Here is an 18171-nt window from a genome sequence, read left to right on the forward strand (position 1 = left end):
GGACTGGCAGGCCCCATGGGGCAGCCCGCACCCCACCAGCCCCATTGCTCACTGCTCCCTACACCTTTTTGGGCTCTTCCCATCTAGTTTTCATCACCTTCAAGGTGGAACCAGAGCGCACGACTGTGTACCAGGGCCACACAGCCCTGCTACGGTGTGAGGCCCAAGGAGACCCCAAGCCACTCATCCAGTGGAAGGGCAAAGACCGCATCCTGGATCCCACCAAGCTGGGACCTAGGTAGGGCCGTCTCCCTCCCCTACCTACTGCACCTCTCCTGCGGCCGGTCTGCCCAGGAGCTGGCAAGATGTGCAGTGCTGTGGCTTCTCTCCTGGCAGAATGCACATCTTCCAGAATGGCTCCCTGGTGATCCATGACGTGGCCCCTGAGGACTCAGGCCGCTACACCTGCATCGCAGGCAACAGCTGCAACATCAAACACACGGAGGCTCCCCTCTATGTTGTGGGTATGTGCTGGGGAGGGATGTCCTGCACAGGAAGTTGTGGGGCCAGACTTCTTTCTCTTTATTTTCATTGTCATCCCCTGTATATGGAAGACACTTAAACCATTTTTGTGTTGGGGGCTGGGATTCAGTGGTGTCCCCTCCACCATGCCATGGCATAGTGTCAGCTTCCTTGCTTAGAGCTGGGCCGTTGTTGATCTCACATGCCGCAGCTGGTGTTTGCGTGTTTGTGTATGTGTGTGTGTGCGTGCACACGCACGCAACTTGGGGAGAGGCATGGGGGTAGTACTCTTGTCCTAAAATGCTTCTTCCCAGGTCTCCTGCAGCAGCCGCACGTATATCTGGGTGGGCAGGGAGGGGAACAGGCCAGGGGACAGCAGGAAAGGGTTCCTTTGCTCTGGAGGCCCAGAGAGGATGATGTGTCAGCTAAAAGGTTCTGCCTAGAGTCAGGAACTCTCGGGGTTCAGATCTGGCCTCTCTTGCTAACCAGCTCTGTGCCCTTGGAGGTGTTACTTCCTCTCTAGGGGCTTGTTTCTGTATCTGTAAGATGAGAGTGGTTTCAACAAGAAGTTCTTAAACTTTTGTGGTTTAGCAGCAGAACTGTTTTTCTAGACAAAATATTCTGTGGAACTTACATGGGAAATAGTGAAGTGATAAGGCCCGTTTGTAGAAACATTAGGTGTGAGGCAGGAGTCAGGGGATCTTGCATCGTCTCCCCCACAGCCCTCTCTCCCTCGGTTTCCCTAATGATTCCTGGCTTCTCTTTCACTGGAATAGAAGATCCTTTCCACAAACACATTTCTTTAAGAACTTGCTCTGTGTCAGGCAGTGTCTCAAACTAGAAATTCCCAAATGCTGCTCTTCAGGGCCTGGCTCAAGATGTCAAGTCACATAGGAAGCTTATTAGCAATAGTGCAGGTTTGTGTTGACATCTTGACAGATGTGTTTTTTTTTAATGTGTGTTCCTAGCTTCATGTTCAGATGCACACCAGCTTGGGAATCACTGGCCTCATGTCCTTCAGAACTCTTTATGACCTTGGTAGGGCCCAAGGACCCAGCCCTGGTTAAAGCCAATGACAGTGGTGACCCCTCCTGGTTTTCTGGTTTGGCCAGACCATCGAGGTCATCAGGTTGTCTCTGCGTAGGGTGGGGAAGGGCTAGTCGAGAAGTAGAGCCGGGTTTGCTTCACAGGCCCCTGCCCAGACCCTTCTTTGTGTCTCTCAGACAAGCCGGTGCTGGAGGAGTCAGAGGGCCTGGGCAGCCCTCCCCCGTACAAGATGATCCAGACCATCGGGCTGTCCGTGGGTGCTGCTGTGGCCTACATCATTGCCGTGCTGGGTCTCATGTTCTACTGCAAGAAGCGTTGCAAGGCCAAGCGCCTTCAGAAGCAGCCCGAGGGCGAGGAGCCCGAGATGGAGTGCCTCAATGGTGAGGGGCGGTGGTGTGGAGGTGGTGCCAGTGTGCAGGTGCTGAGCGCCCTCCTGCGGCCACAGAGAGAGCTGCAGCGCTGGGCAGCCTGGGTCCTGGCCAAGCTGCCCCACCCCTAGCTGGAAGCCTGGAGTTGGCCCATTCCCAGGGCCGCGGTGTCTGAGCAACCTGGCTCAAGACTTCCTCACTGGAGCTTCCGGGCCAGCTTCTGTGTTTCCCTGCCTTCTCCGTGCACTACTAAACCGCAGATGCAATTAGTACACACATTCATGTTTCTGTTGCACATCCTGTCTCCCAGTCTGTCTGTTTCCCTTCTCCTGGGTTTCCCCCATCAGTTTAGGTGTTCAGGAGCAAGGCCTGGGGCTCCCTCACTCTGATTTCCCCTTTGTGCCTGTTTAGGGCTCTGCACGGAGGAGGCCCTACGAAAGCAAAAACGCTTCTGTCAACATAGTGTCCAGGGACCAGTGGTTCAGATGAGACTTGTACCCTTTGTTCTGTTTCCGAGGTTGTGATCAGCTGCCTCAACACGTGGTTATGATTTAAGGGATGCCTGTTCGCCCCTTCCCCATGAGTTCATCAGTTGGACTGGCCTTTTTGTGTGGGACACCATGATTGGACCCACTTTGACGGAAGTGGAGGTTTGGGGGAGAGGAGTGAGGTCCCCATGGTGGCCAGAGTGGTCTCATCCTGATACCTCCTCCCCCTGCCCCCCGCCCCACCATGCTCCTTCTCCTCAGGTGGGCCTTTGCAGAATGGGCAGCCCTCAGCGGAGATCCAAGAGGAAGTGGCCTTGACTAGCTTGGGCTCTGGCCCTGCGGCCACCAGCAAACGCCATAGCACCAGTGATAAGATGCACTTCCCGAGGACGAGCCTACAGCCCATCACCACACTGGGTGCGTTGCCTTGGTCACAACTATCCCTGCTTCTGTCTTGAGGTTAGGTTAGGGCTGGTGGCTCTGAAGTCCCTAAAACTTAGGACATTGGAGCAGGGGGCGAGACGCACAGGGGAGATACGTGCAGTGTGTCCCCAGTGCCTGTACGTGCCTCACCTCCACAGTTGTGGTCATTCCTGTACATTAATTACTTGATGTTTCCTTTAGATTAACTGATTTAAAACAAAACAAAACTTAACAGGAGTTAGTTTTGTTCTAGGAGAAAATGTGAGAAATTACAGATCTGTGGGAGTTAAATTTTTTCTGAGTGTACATTAAAACATGTACCTGTTGACCTGTTTATCAAGAGCCACCTAAAATTCTCAGACGAGCCTTCCTTTGGCTCATTGGAGACTGTGAAGCCCAGCGTGAGGTAGGGAGGGGTTTGCTCAGGGTCACACGGCACAAGTAGGGCCAGCGCCCCATCCAGCCGGGTGGGGCACAGCAAAGGCTTCCCTCTGTGAGAGGCAAGGCACCTCCCCAAGTCAGAGGCTCCTCTGCTTGGGCGAAAGCAGCTGATGGATTCGGACCTGCACCCGCAGGGAAAAGTGAGTTTGGAGAGGTGTTCCTGGCCAAGGCCCAGGGCTTGGAGGAGGGGGTGGCGGAGACCCTGGTGCTTGTGAAGAGCCTGCAGAGCCGGGACGAGCAGCAGCAGCTGGACTTCCGGAGGGAGTTCGAGATGTTTGGGAAGCTGAACCATGCCAATGTGGTGCGGCTCCTGGGGCTGTGCCGGGAGGCCGAACCCCACTACATGGTGCTGGAGTACGTGGACCTGGTACGCTGGGCTGCGGGGGGAGGGGACCTGGGAGTCTAAGGCTCTGGCTGGGGGTGGGGCACCACGGGAGCCTCCTCTCACATGGTCTCCGTCTGCCTGCCCTTGCCTCCTTGAGACACTCAGCCTCCGGTCCCTGCCAGCTCTCTGACACCTGCCTGTCCATCTTTCCTGTCCTCCAGCCCCGTGCCTGGGGGTCTGGTCCCCGGTTCTTCCCAGCTTCTCCCTCTGTGCACCACATGGATGCATTCCAGGCCTTCTTCCTTGACTTGGGTTTTCTTTGGTTTGTCTTTTTTCCTTCTCTCCAGGGCTCATGAGCCTTTAGGAATAAACTTAGCAGGACTGGTTTTCCTTCCTGGCATCCCGTACCATCTCGGGCACCGGTGTGAGCCCAGTTGCCAGCCTTCTCTTCCCACCTCAGTTGCTGTGTCCCATTATGCCTCTTACTGTGCATCCCTCCCCCCCAACCAATCTAAGCCTTATTCCCTTGGTCCTCAAGGGGCTGCTTGTCACACCCTCGCCCAGCTCACAGGAAGGGGAGGAGCAATCCTCTTTCCATTGGCAGCTGCTTATGAGTACTTTATGGATGTTTCTGCTGCTGCTGTTCCTTCCCTCCTCCCTATGTTTATCAGATAATAACCCCCTGGGGGACAGGGGTTCCCTCTCAGGTCTGTGAGGCTCCCTGAGGGCAGGGGCTTTGTCACCCACCGTTTGCAGCTCCCCTGAGGGTAGGAATGGCAGTCCCCCAGTCTTTCTGACTGAGAGAGCTTCTAAGAGCCATTTTCTATATATATATATATTTTTTTTTTAATTTTTTTTTCAACGTTTTTTATTTATTTTTGGGACAGAGAGAGACAGAGCATGAACGGGGGAGGGGCAGAGAGAGAGGGAGACACAGAATCGGAAACAGGCTCCAGGCTCCGAGCCATCAGCCCAGAGCCTGACACGGGGCTCGAACTCACGGACCGCGAGATCGTGACCTGGCTGAAGTCGGACGCTTAACCGACTGCGCCACCCAGGCGCCCCATTTTCTATATATTTTTAAATTCCCACTGGACTTCCTGCAAGGGAGTGGGGGTGGAGGTTCAGGTCAGGGCTTCTCACCTGCACAGGTAGGCACTCTGTGAGCACCTGCTTGGTTTGATGCTTTGGAGATAATAGTTGGCCTCTGACCTGACAGCGATGCTTGGCTTTTCCCTCAGGGAGACCTCAAACAATTCCTGAGGATTTCCCAGAGCAAGGATGAAAAACTGAAGTCACAGCCCCTCAGCACTAAGCAGAAGGTGAGGACAGGGCGGGAGAGGTCCCCAAGGGTGGGCCAGCATCATGGGCAGTCATCATAACAGAGGTGCCACTGACAGAATGCTCCCTGTGGACCAGGCGGGACTTTACATGTGTTATCTCTGTGATCACAACTGTCCTCTGAAACAGATGTCATTTTGTAGATAAAGAACCTGGGGCTTGGAGAGGTTAAGTGGCTTGTCCCAGATCACATGGCCACCAAATGCCTGTGTGTTGCTGTGGTGCCTTCATCTCGAAGGGCTGCTCTTGGCCCTTGCTGCTAGAGCAGTATGTCTGCCCTCTGCAGTGAACACTGAGCTGGAGGAGCCGCAAAGGGGACAGGCAGGGCAGGGTGTGGCCCCGAGAGTGTTTCATCAGCCTCTGAGTGTGGAAGTCTCTTCTGTGAAAGGGCTGCCCGTGTTTCACTCCCTGTGGTTTCACACTCTCGCTCTCACTTGGGTTGTGGGCTCCCAGCCTTTCCTTCCGGTTCTCTTCCTGCCTTCCAGGCACAGATCCCTGGCTGGGGCCCCATGGTGGAGCAGACCTGGCTTGAAACAGTGAAGCAGGGAAAGCTTGCTACTGCCCCCTGCCCTCCTCAGATGATACCTTGATACCTTCTGTGGCCCAGCTCTTCCTGCCCACAGCCTCCTTCCTTCCCCTCTGAAATGGATCTGCCTCCTTCCCTGGGACTGGGCATTCTGCTACTAAGCTGATGGCAAAGTCACCTCATAAACCAGTCACAGTGCAGGGCAGGTAGGCAGTGACTGCTAGGGCCCTCCCTCCCAGGTGACCATTCCTTGCCTTGTAGGTTGACCCAGGTCACAGATTCAGGGGCAGGAAAGAAAGGTACGGCTGGTTGATCTGTAAGGGGGATGGGACCCTGGCCACCCCTGGGGAAGTGGCTCTGCACCCTTCAGGCTGGCTTCCTCATAATTTACCGAAGCCCACATAGGACAAGTGACCTGGCCCCAGGTCACCCAGAGCTGACCTCCTGATACCAGGCCCCCGTCTCCACCTCTCAAGCTGCAGGAACTGTCTGCAGTGGCTGTAGATGGAAAGCCACAGGACAGGATGTGCTATTCAGCCTAAGTAGGATGTCAGGGCCCCAGAGTTCACAAATCAGGACATGCAAGGAGCCAATGAGTCTTTACTGAGCCAGTCGTGGCCCTCAGGGCCCTTGGGGCTGCAAAATTGAAACTGCCAGGCGTCCTTGGGGCATTTAGGATCTAGTAAGGGAGCTTGGGAAAATGAATATGGCATGTGCCTTATAGACTTCAGGTATTACACGGGAAGTGAATGACAGACATAAATTAAGAGACATCGAAGACATGCATCCTTTAGGTGGACAGACGGTGTGGTTAACAAAGAAGGTTTCCTGGTAGAAAAGTAATTTGAGTTCAGTTCTCAAGGAGAGGAAGTAGTTGAATGGCAGGAAGGGAATGGCTTCAGGAAAGAGGGGAGTCAGGTAGGTTTGTTTGGGATAGGGATGTAGGCAAGCGGACAGGAAGTCAATTACCTCTGTCACATGACCTGAGGGACTCTTTGGTTGAAAGTCCTCACAGCCTGTGCTAAAGATCTGTCCCCCACTTTTCCTCCCTAGCATCTTAAATGTGATGGAAAGCTTTAATAAGTTGGGTTCCACACTCTTCAAGGACAATATTCTGCATCGTATGGGAGATGGGTTTTGTGTAAAATAAAAATTCTACGTAGGTTTCTTGACCATACCTCAGACCGAGAGAATAGGAATATCTGAGGATGGGGTCTGAGGACCTGCGTTTTTCAAACAGGCTCTCCAGCAAATTCTTAAGCTCATTAAAGTTCAAGGAGTCCTGGTATATAGGATACTGGCTTTGAAATGTTTGTCAGGATTCCCTATAAGAAATGCATTTTAGGGGCGCCTGGGTGGTTCAGTCCGTTGTGCTTCCGACTCTTGATTGTGGCTCAGGTCATGATCCCAGGGTCATGGAATTGAGCCCTGGGTTGAACACTGGGCTCCGTGCTGAGTGTGGAACCTGCTTAAGATTCTCTCCCTCTTCCCTCTCTCCTGCTCGTGCACACGTGCACGTGCTCGCTCTCTAGCTCTCTCTCTTTCTCTCAAAAGAAAGAAATGCATTTTACATCATGCCCCAAATAGCATGCACACACATAGGGGCGCCTGGGTGGCTCAGCTGGTTAAGTGTCTGACTCTTGGTTTCATCTCAGATCATGATCTCATGGTTCATGGGTTCGAGCCCTGCATCGGGCTCTGCACTGGCAACTGGTATGGAGCCTGCTTGGGATTCTCTCTCTCTTTGCCCATCTCCCTTTCCCCACCTCAAAATAGATAAAATTTTTTTAAAAAGAACACACACACACAACTCAAGTTAAACTTTCCAAACATTGTATTTGATGCACTTGATATTTTCTATCCTATTTTTTTTTAACCCACTAAATTGATTTTGAGACCCATGTGGGGCTTGATCAGTAGTTTGAAAAATACTGCTTTTTGGGGATTCCAGGAAAATGAAAATTCTTAGGAAAGGTATACTAAAAGTTGTAGACACTTTCTTGTGCTAATAATAATCTATTGAACCGCTGCATCACTTTATATTCCTAGGGTTCTAGGGGAATGGAAGGAGGAAGAGTTAAGTTTTTAAAGAGAGGCGGAATGGTAGGCAGGGTGCTCCCACGGCCAGGTAGAATTGGAACGGGTGTCTAGTTGGTGTGAGGGGCTGGGGAGAACCCCAGGAGAATTTCAGGATATCAGTGAAGCATTGACAGAAATCAGACACGGGCCCTGGGTGTTGGCATAATTATAGGTAATGCTTGTTCGAGTAGCTGATGAGATGATGGAGATTTTGAAGTCAGGGAACTGTAACCTGTGACTTCTCTTTGGGTCCCTGCAGGCTAGTGACAGGATGAGGAACAGGGTCGGCTTAGCACACCTCGAGGACAACAGTATAGGCAATCAGATGCTGTCGCATGAGAATGGCACAATGCTGTCGTGAAGGGTTAGCCAGGACCTGAGCAAGCCCTGAGACTGTCATGTTGGAAAGGAAGCAGTGGGTCTGGTCTTTACCAAAGAGCAGGCCTTTATAACAGTATTTGGAAATCAATCCTGTGGCCATCTGATGGCATCTTGCCCAGCAGTAAGGAAACACTTAATTGGCTTGGGCCTAACAGAATTCCCTTTTACTGTCCTCACTTAGCCAGCATTTCCAGAAGCACTGCCGCTCTGGAAAGATAGCAAGTTAGTCACCATGCCAAGTCCACTGTCTTGTGTTTCCCTTGACTAGTAGCAGATTGTTTAGCTATTGAGCCAGATCAGAGAGAGCAGGCTGGGGGGAATGCTTAGTCTGATGAAGTCACATTACAGAAGGCTTTGTCCCTGGGCGCCTGGGTGGCTCAGTCAGTTAAGTGTCTGACTTCGGCTCAGGTCATGATCTCACAGTTCTTTTTTTAATTTAGTTTTTTTAATGTTTATTTATTTTTGAGAGAGAGAGAGAGACAGTGCAAGTCAGGGAGGGGCAGAGAGAGAGGGAGACACAGAATCTGAAGCAGACTCCAGGCTCCAAGCTGACTCTCAGCACAGAGCCTGACACAGGGCTCGAACCCACGAACTGTGAGATCATGACCTGAGCCAAAGTCGGACGTTCAACCGACTGAGCCACCCGGGCGCCTCTTTGATCTCACAGTTCTGCACTGACAGTGCGAAGCCTGCTTGGGATTCTCTCTCCCTCTCTCTGCCCCTCCCCCACTGTGCTTGCTTTCTCTCTAAGTAAGTAAGAAAGTAAAAACAAAAGCCTTTGTCCCTTACAGATAACCTGGCAAGGCTGGACAATGCCCTGCAGTTTTGAAGCCTGAGATAGAGTCTGGTTGTTAATGACACGGCCACTTCAGTTGTCATCTCCCCCTTTTACCACCAGCGGCACTTGGGGCATTCTGAGGATGGCAGTCTGGGGGCAACTTTGGGAGTGTGTGGTGGCCTCTACTTTTCCTTGAAGACACAGGGGGGCTGTGCACCCAGGTGGAACTCCATCATCCTGGGGACCTGTTCACGTGACTTCTTCAACTCTCCTCACTGGTTATACATGTTTGGTTGACGCTATCTGGAGATTTTGTGTCTTTATTTTGTTAAGGGAAATACACCAAAAAGATGAAATTTTTCCCAACTCTTTTTTTTTTAATTTTTATTTTTTTTAGTGTTTATTTTTGAGAGAGAGGGAACACGAGCAGGGGAGGTGGGGGGAGAGAGAGAGACAGACAGACAGAGAGGCAGAGAGAGACACACACAGACAGAATCCGAAGCAGGCTCCAGGCTCTGAGCTGTCAGCATAGAGCCCGACACGAGGCTCGAACTCATGAAACGCGTGATCATGACTTGAGCCGAAGTCAGATGCTTAACTGATTGAGCCACCCAGGTACCCTGAGATTTTTCCCAACTCTTGATGGTATCCCTGATTCAGCACCTCTGCATATGCAATGTCAGCCAATATATTGGATATATAGATCAGTCCAGTCTGGTGCTGGTTTGAATCAGTGCTGTCTACCAGACTTCCTGCAGTGATGGAAATATTTTCTGTCTAGTGCCGTCCGGCGTGGTAGTCACTAACCTCACGTGGCCACTGAGCATTTATAATGTGGCAAGAGCTACTGAGGAACTGAATTTTTAATTTTGTTAGGTTTTAACTAACTTACATAATCACACAGGGCTAGGGGCTACTGTTTGGGACAGCACAGGTTTAAACCGTTTTTTCATTGTGTTTTTTCCTGATGTTAACGAAGTATAGTTTTATTTAACTTTTTAACAGGTTCTATATTCCGTTTGCTTTTCCCCAAACCATTTCTTATGTGCGACTTTTTAATTTTTTTTAGTTTTCTAAAATTGATTTAAGTAATCTTTATACCCCACGTGGGGCTTGAACTCATGACCCCAAGATCAAGAGTCGCACGCTCTTCCCACGAAGCCAGCCAGGTGCCCCTATATTAAAAAATTTTAATTGAAGTATAGTTGACATACTATGTTCGTTTTAGGTGTACAACCTAGTGTTGTTGTTGTTATATACATTGTATTTTATGTATTCTATTTTGTATTTGTATTTGTATTTATGTATTCTATATTTATGTATTCTATTTTGCCATCCCCCCACCCCTCTCCCCTCTGGCAACCTCCAGTTTGTTCTCTGTATTTATGAGTCTGTTTTTCTTCGTTGTTGTTATTGTTGTTTGTTTGTTTTGTTTTTTAGACTCCACACATAAGTGAAGTCATATGGTATTTGTCTTTCTCTGTCTGACTTTTTCCACTGAACGTATCGCCCTCTAGGTCCATCCATGTTGTCACAAATGGCAAGATCCCATTCTTATGGCTGAATAATATTCAACTGTACATATATGCCACCTCTTCTTTATTCGTTCATCTATCAGTGGACACTTAGGCTCCTTTCATTTTTGGCTGCCGCAAATAGTGCTGCAGTAAACATAAGGGTGCATGTATTTCTTCAAATTAATGTTTTTGTTTCTTTAGGTAAATACCCGCAAGTGGAATTACTGGATTGTATGCTACTTCTACTTTTAGTTGTTGTTTTTTTTTAATAGGATGTTTTAGGTTTTATTTATTTGTTTGTTTGTTTTAAGTAATCTTTATGCCCAACATGGGGCTTGAATTCACAAAGATCAAGAGTTGCATGCTCTGGGGGCATCTCAGTGGCTTGGTTGTTTGGGCCCCTGGCTCTTGACTTCGGCTGAGGTCATGATCTCATGGTTCGTGGGTTCGACTCCCATGTCAGCCCCTGCGCTGGCAGTGTGGGACCTGCTTGGGATTCTCTCTTTTCCCCTCTCTCTCTGGCCCTCCCCCGCTCATGTGCTTGCTTTCTCTCTCTCTCTCTCTCTCAAATAAACTTAAAAAAAAAAAATGAGTCACATGCTCTATCTACCAACAGAGCCAACCAGGCGTCCCTATTTTTAGTTTTTTGAGGAACCTCTATACTATATTCCAGAATGGCTGCACTAATTTACATTCCCACCAACAGTGCATGAGGGTTCCTTTTTTCCCCACACTCTTGCCAACACTTGTTATTTCTTGTCTTTTTGATACTAGCCGTTCTAATTGGTGTGAGGTAATATCTTGTGTGTTTTGTAGGATTTATTTATTTAGAGAGAGAGAATGAGAAAAGCACAAGTCGGGGAGAGGGGTGGAGGGGTAGAGAGAGAGAGAGAGAGAGAGGGAGGGAGGGAGGGAGGGAGGGAGAGAGGGAGAGATTGGGAGGGAGAATCCCAAGCAGGCTTCACATTTGGTGCAGAGCCCGACACCGGGCTCAATCCCACGACCCTGGGATCACAACCCCAGCTGAAATCAAGAGTCAGACGCTCAACTGACTGAGCCACCCAAGCGCTCCTCATTGTGGTTTTGATTTGCATTTCTCTGATGATGAGTGATGTGGAGCATCTTTTCATGTGTCTGTTGGCCATCTGTATATAGACCATTGTTTTTAAAACTTTTGACTGAGACTTACAGTAGCAAATAGCACATTTGTATCACAAGCCAACACACGCATGTGTATGTACTTTTTTAATGAAAAAAGTTTTTTGAATGATACTTACCTTTACTAAGTGTTATATATACTCTGATATTTTTCATTCCATTTAAAAATTTTTATTGCCCATTTTGATTCACTCGATTGGTTTCATGACCTACTAATAGGTTGTCACTACAGTTAGCAAACCACCAGTGGAGGCAGTGGGGCCCACAGGGATGTCACTCGCCAGTGCACACAGATTGAGATCTGTCTTTGGAGTGACCCCCTCTTGGTGCTTAGGCTTCGTCCTCTGCCGGCCTTTCTGTGACCCTGGGAGTCAGGCCAGTGAGACCGCTTGGAGCCACAGGGTTGCTAGAGGGTCAGTTTGTAGCCAGCACCCCACCCCCGGGCTTGCTGATGGGTAGACAGCCCTTCCCGTGCCCGCATTACCAGTGATATGAGCCAGGAGAGGCAGCTGTATTGTTGGGGAGAGAACTGGGCTCTGGCATTAGACTGGGTACGGAGCCTTGCAGGGGACCACGGGTAAAGCTGAGGATGAGCCCCATACTACAGGGTGTACGCGGGAGAGGCGGCCAGCCTAACTCAGGGCTTGGCATAGAGCAGGTGCTCAGCATGTTCCCGGGCCCTTCTCTCTGGCTCGATGGTTTCCTTCTTGCACCAGCAGCCCCTCTACCGCTCCCATTCGCTTGTTTTCGTTTCCGAACTTCAGGATCATAGAAGCAGATTGACCATAGTCTTTGGTTAAGACATACTGTCATCATTGGTCCACACACGGGCTGCTTTTACTTAGTGTTATTTTTCATTTGTGTGCATGTGTATGTGTGTATATGTTTGGTAAGTTTTGATATTTCAGACTTAAAAGAGGATAAGAATAGTTGAAGGAACCCCTACAAACCATTTGCCCAGGTTCAATTATTTGCATTTTGCCCCATTTGCTTTATCAGTCTCCTGCTATAGGTACGTGGATTTTTTTTTTAAGTTTTTTTTCATGTTTATTTTTGAGAGAGATGGAGTGTGAATGGCAGAGGAGCAGAGAGAGAGGGAGACACAGAATCCGAAGCAGGCTTCAGGCTCAGAGCTGTCAGCACAGAGCCTGACACGTGGCTCGAACCCACGAACTGTGAGATCATGACCTGAGCCGAAGTGGGACGCTTAACCGGCTCAGCCACCCAGGCGCCCCATACACGGATATTATTTTTATGTATTTTTTTCCTGAACAATTTGAAATAAGTGGCAGACTTTTGACCTTTTGCAGTCAGATACATGTAAAACGGTATCACCAGGCCGTGATTTTTATTTCCTTGATAAGATTGGTTACTGGCAGCATTCTTATCTTCATTTCTTCATGACTGTATTACATGGTAGGTGACTTCTCCCTTATGAATCCTGAGAGTGAGCCTGTATGCCAGGAGAAACACACAGCTGGCCAGTAACGTGTTAAATAAGCTCCCCCAGGGACCTCTTTTCATTTGTTTGCTTTGTTTTTATATACAAGGAAACGCTACAGGTCATACGCATCCCCAGTGGGTGCTCCCAGGGTTTGAATATAAGGTGACAGAGTGAAGGGGCCTTGGGTCTTTACAAGCACTCCCCTGATACTCTGCTTTTTCCTGCTTGGCATGGGCCACCCTCTCCCTGGTGGTGGCAGCCTCCTGCAGGTACACTTCTCATCTCCTTTCTAGACTGCTCTCTCACCGGGACCCCTGCCCTGCTGTGCCTGTTCTGTTCCACCAACACCCAGTGTGTGTGGTGTCCAGTGCTCCAGGTGCTCCATTCTTGTCCAGTCCATCGATACATACTCTTTAAATGTTAATATAATTTAATTGTAATTCCATTTAATATGTTAAGTAATGTATTATATACAATAATGATAGTAATAGCAATAATAATAATACACATGACTCGACATTTTATTTATTTTAAATTTCTTTTTAATGTTTCTTTTCGAGAGAGAGAGAGACAGAGAGAGACAGAGCATGAGTGGGGGAGGGGCAGAGAGAGAGGCAGACACAGAATCTGAAGCAGGCTCCAGGCTCCAAGCTGTCAGCACAGAGCTGACACAGGGCTCGAACCCGTGAGCTGTGAGATCATGACCTGAGCCGAAGTCGGAAGTTCAACTGACTGAGCCACCCAGGCGCCCCCATGGCTCGACATTTTAAAAAGGAGATCAGTGAAAAATATCCCCAACTCTCTTACACTTTGGAAAATACTTTGGCATTATTTTGTAGAGCTAGAGATACTCCTAATCTGTGACCAGTGTCTCAGTATTTTAAAGAAACTCAAGCATGTATACCCATCAGAACAATTATAGCAGCACTGTTGTTTTTAGAGAGAGAGAAAGAGCACACACCTGAGCGGGGAAGGGGCAGAGGGAGAGGGAGAGGGAGAGCAAATCTTAAGCAGGCATCATGCTCGGCGCAGAGCCTGATGCGGGGCTCAATCTCAAGACCATGAGATCACGAGCTGAGCTGAAATCGAGAGTTAGATGCTTAACCCACCAAGGTGTCCTGCAGCACTGTTTTTAATAGCCAAAAACTGGAGAAAAACAAATATCCATTGGCAGTAGAATGAATGAATTGTGGTGTATTTATGGTAAAAAAGGACTAAGTACAGTGATCCCCGCAAACACACACACACAAAAACGGATGGATCTCACAATATTGAGTGAAAGAATCAAGACCCAAAAGTACTTCCAGCTTTATCTGGTTCAGCGGGACTGAATTCTGTGGTTTAGGAATGAATGTATGTGTAAGTGGGAAAACTATAAAGAACAGCCAAGAGATTATTATTGTAAAAGGCAGGATAGGGGTTACCTCTTGAGAGGGAGAATATATGATTAAAAAGGAGCCCTTGGGGTTTCTGGGATGCTAGAATTGTCGGGTTTTGTTTTTGTTTTTACTTAGTGACAGTTACCTGAGTGTGAGCTTTTTAATTTGTGGGAGTATATGTATATTTTATGATGTTTTCTTATGCAATTCACAATTTAAAAATATTTAGATTGCCCGGCTTTTCTACTCTCTCGTCCCCAGCTCCTCTGCTTGGAGGCAGCCAGTCCCATGTGTATGTACATTCACACACATGCACAGAAAACACACACACACGCATATTTCTTGTTTTGTTTTAAGCACAACTAGCAGAAATTATGTAATTTTGAAGTAAAAAAGGAACAACCCACAAACATGTAAGCTGTGATTACTGTCCAGTTATGTTTCACTCAACAGGTGGTTAATATGGATGTGTTCTCCCTGCCCCATGTACCACTTAACCTAATCTAACACCTGCTCTGTGTCAGAGTGGTTCCAAGAGCTTAATTTCATTTAACGCAGTTCTTCTAACAGACCAGTGAGACAGGCGCTGTTATTATCCCCATTTTATAGAGAGGGAAATCGAGGCTGTTGTGTCTTTGCTTCAGGGCTTCCTACATGTCGCAGTGATGGCGTTGAGACCTCACCAAGGGTTGTGTCGGGGATGGTCGCCTTGATCTCTAGTCCTGGGCTGTTCTGACAGGCCCCTTTCTCGCTGCAGGTGTCACTGTGCACCCAGGTGGCCCTGGGCATGGAGCACCTGTCCAACAATCGCTTTGTGCACAAGGACCTGGCCGCTCGGAACTGCCTGGTCAGTGCCCAGAGACAGGTGAAGGTGTCGGCCCTGGGACTCAGCAAGGATGTGTACAACAGGTAGAAGGACACCGGTCGGGGTGGTGAGGGCCAGAGGGCAGGTGAGGCTTGCCCTGGGAAAGCGCTTAGTGTCTGCTTGGTCCAAAGCTGGAGGGCTTGGGAGGGGACAGACTTTCCCCATCCTTTCTCCAAAGGTGTAACAGGCTTCCTAGCCAGTGGGCCACAGGTCCCTGATGCTTGTAAGTTTTCTCTCTATAAAACATTATGAACCTTTTTTATAGCTTTATAACAGTTTATATGTAATTTCACTGTCCATGTGGTTCCCTTTGTAACTTCCTAAGTTCAGTAATTGCTATCTTGAAGCCTAAGACTTGGAGCTCAGCAGCCACAGCCAGAGATTGCTCTGGAATGTGCACTCACTCTATAGCCTCTCCAGGGAACTTCCCCCTGGCTCTGAGTCACCACAGTTCCGTCTGGCTGTTCCTTTAGTCGTGATTGGTTTATCACTAGTAAAGCTCTTCAACTTTTCTTTCCATGTAATGTGTTGTTTTTCACATTTTCTTTTAAACAGAAAATGCATACGATTGTTAGCTTTTATTATTTATTTTTTAATTTTTAAAATAATGTTTATTTTTGAGAGAGAGAGACAGAGACAGAGCATGAGTGGGGGGAGGGGCAGAGAGAGAGGGAGACACAGAATCCGAAGCAGGCTCCAGGCTGTCGGCACAGAGCCCGACGCAGGGCTTGAGCCCACAAACCTTGAGATCTCGGTCTGAGCCAAAGTCAGACACTTAACTGACTGAGCCACCCAGGCACCCCCGATTGTTAGCTTTTAAAAACATTAACATTTAGGCAAATTTTGATTCTTAACCAAATTTTTACCCTCAGACCCCACGTGAATGCCTCCAAATTTCATCCAGCACACCCCCCATGCTTTGCATAAATGTTAACCAATTTCTCTGAGGGCCTTGATGTAGAAAAATAGGGTTCTAGCCTGGGTATGAGACCCAGATGTGGGCTGAGGTTGGGATCCCAGGCCGTGTTCCCCATTCTATCCAGTGAGCTGGGGAGGCCCCACCCCACCCCTGTGTATGCTTCTTTCCCACAGTGAGTACTACCACTTCCGCCAGGCCTGGGTGCCGCTGCGTTGGATGTCCCCCGAGGCCATCCTGGAGGGCGATTTCTCCACGAAGTCTGACGTTTGGGCCTTTGGCGTGCTGATGTGGGAAGTGTTCACCCATGGAGAGATGCCCCATGGTGGACAGGCAGATGATGAAGTGCTGGCAGGTAGGCAGTTGTGTTTCCAGAGGTTGATTGCAGATGTGCAATCTCCAGGTGGAGAGTTTGCTCAGGGTCCTGGGGCTGACTAAGCCTGCCTCACCTCTCAGGGCTGGTGTTAGCAGGTATACAGGCATGGCCACTCCAGCTGAAAGACTAATTAATATTTATATACTGGTTGGTAAACAGTCTTTGACCCCAGTGCCCAGTCCAGCTACTCTGATGCCTGCCCATTGACCCCACTTCAGTCCTCGTGCATTGCCTGCCTCCCGTGCGGCATGGACCCTGCCCCCACCAGTCAGAGAGACCCGGGGCCAGTGCCAGGGGAATCATCACCTTTGATTGCAAGATACTTCCTGCACACTCCTTGAGTCAGTGCCCACCCACCACTGGCAAGCGCCCCTGACCCTGAGTTGCCCTCATGTGGCTGCTTATGGGAACTGCAGGCCTCGCAGAGTCAGACAGGTGGTTAAACGTTTCGACTAATGCTCCACCGGCCATCTTCCCTACAGACTTGCAGGCTGGGAAGGCGAGACTCCCTCAGCCTGAGGGCTGCCCTTCCAAGCTCTATCGGCTGATGCAGCGCTGCTGGGCCCTCAGCCCCAAGGACCGGCCCTCCTTCAGTGAGATCGCCAACACCTTGGGAGACAACCCGGCAGACAGCAAGCCTTGAGGAAGGAGCCCAGGCAGGCCGTGCCTCAGGATGGTGTGGGCAGGGGAGGACCTCTTGAGGGGCACCCACAGCATGATGGGCAAGATCCCTGTCTTCCTTGTCCCTAGGGGCCCTGCCCTGGGACCACAGGCACTATTAAGGTCTGGGCAGGGCCTGGGCTTTCCTCCTCTTCCTCATCCTCAGCCCTTGGGGAGGCTGATTCAGACCCAGACTGAGTGACCAGGGCCTTGAGCTGGGCAGCGTTCTCTGCCCCCCCTTCTCCCATCAGGGACAGTGTGGGTGCCTCAGGTAACCCCAGTTTCTGGCCTGGGTCTCCTTCCCTTAACCAGGTTCAGTTCTGCCAGTCACCTGCCAACTTGGCCCAGGGAGGGCTAAGCTGGGTCTGAGGGGAGTTCTTTAATATACTCAAGTTTCCTGGCTTGTTCTAGTCCACGGGGCCTACCTTGGGGTCTGCGGCAGGATTGTGGAAGATGCACCAGTGAGTCCTCAGCCCGTGGACTTGTGCACGCTGACCCAGACCCATGCCTCCCCCGCACCCTTCTCTCCTTTCCTCATCCTAAGTGCCTGGCAGATGAAGGAGTTTCAGGAGCTTTTGACACTATATAACCCGCCCTTTTTGTATGCACCATGGGCGGCTTTTGTATGTACTTGCAGCGTGGGGTGGGGGGCATGGGAGGGAGGGGTGGGCCCTGGAGGAGGTGGGGAGGATGGGCCACCCCTGCCTCACACCTTTGTTGTTGTTGTTGTTGTTTGTTTATTTGTTGTTGTTGTTTTTTTTTTTTAACACTCGCTGCTCTCAATAAAGAAGCCTTTTTTACAACCTGCCTCCGATGCTCATTCCATGCCGTTGTCCATGGATGGTGTCCCTTCTTCCATCACTTATCAGAAGCGGCCACATGCCTTCATGAAGTCTAGTGGGGTTTGGACAGGAATAACCAGTAAACACAGGTCTTTGTCTCTGTTTCGCAGAGCAGTTTAGAATACGGGTTGAGGATGCAAGGCCACCTCTTGTCTGTGTGACCCTGTGTTGCCCTCTGACTGCCAACTACTTATTCTTTGCTGGCTGGCTTAATCCTCATGCTCAGGTGGGGAGGGTAGGAGGCAGGGTGGGGGGACAAGTTAGAACAGGATTGGAGAAGGAATTAATAACAGATTCAGGTGTCTGAGTCCCTTTAAGATTCTAGGAGGGAGATAGAGCAGGTCGAACAGAGCAA

The 18171-nt window shown here is 49.7% G+C and overlaps 1 protein-coding gene across 1 annotated transcript in view; it reads left to right on the plus strand.

Moving 5' to 3' along the window:
* The window catches only part of PTK7 (protein tyrosine kinase 7 (inactive)), a 63312-nt gene extending 45535 nt beyond the window's left edge, over nt 1-17777 (plus strand). Inside the window, exons 12-20 of the mRNA XM_058734019.1 lie at nt 88-238; nt 337-464; nt 1686-1889; nt 2627-2782; nt 3364-3596; nt 4796-4876; nt 14915-15066; nt 16115-16293; nt 16797-17777. Coding sequence (XP_058590002.1) covers nt 88-238; nt 337-464; nt 1686-1889; nt 2627-2782; nt 3364-3596; nt 4796-4876; nt 14915-15066; nt 16115-16293; nt 16797-16957 — 1445 coding nt within the window. The 3' untranslated portion in view covers nt 16958-17777. The remainder of the gene's footprint in view (nt 1-87; nt 239-336; nt 465-1685; nt 1890-2626; nt 2783-3363; nt 3597-4795; nt 4877-14914; nt 15067-16114; nt 16294-16796) is intronic.
* Nucleotides 17778-18171: the final 394 nt, after the last annotated feature.

This window comes from Neofelis nebulosa, chromosome 6 (assembly GCF_028018385.1).
Source record: "Neofelis nebulosa isolate mNeoNeb1 chromosome 6, mNeoNeb1.pri, whole genome shotgun sequence".
NCBI classification, from domain to species: domain Eukaryota; kingdom Metazoa; phylum Chordata; class Mammalia; order Carnivora; family Felidae; genus Neofelis; species Neofelis nebulosa.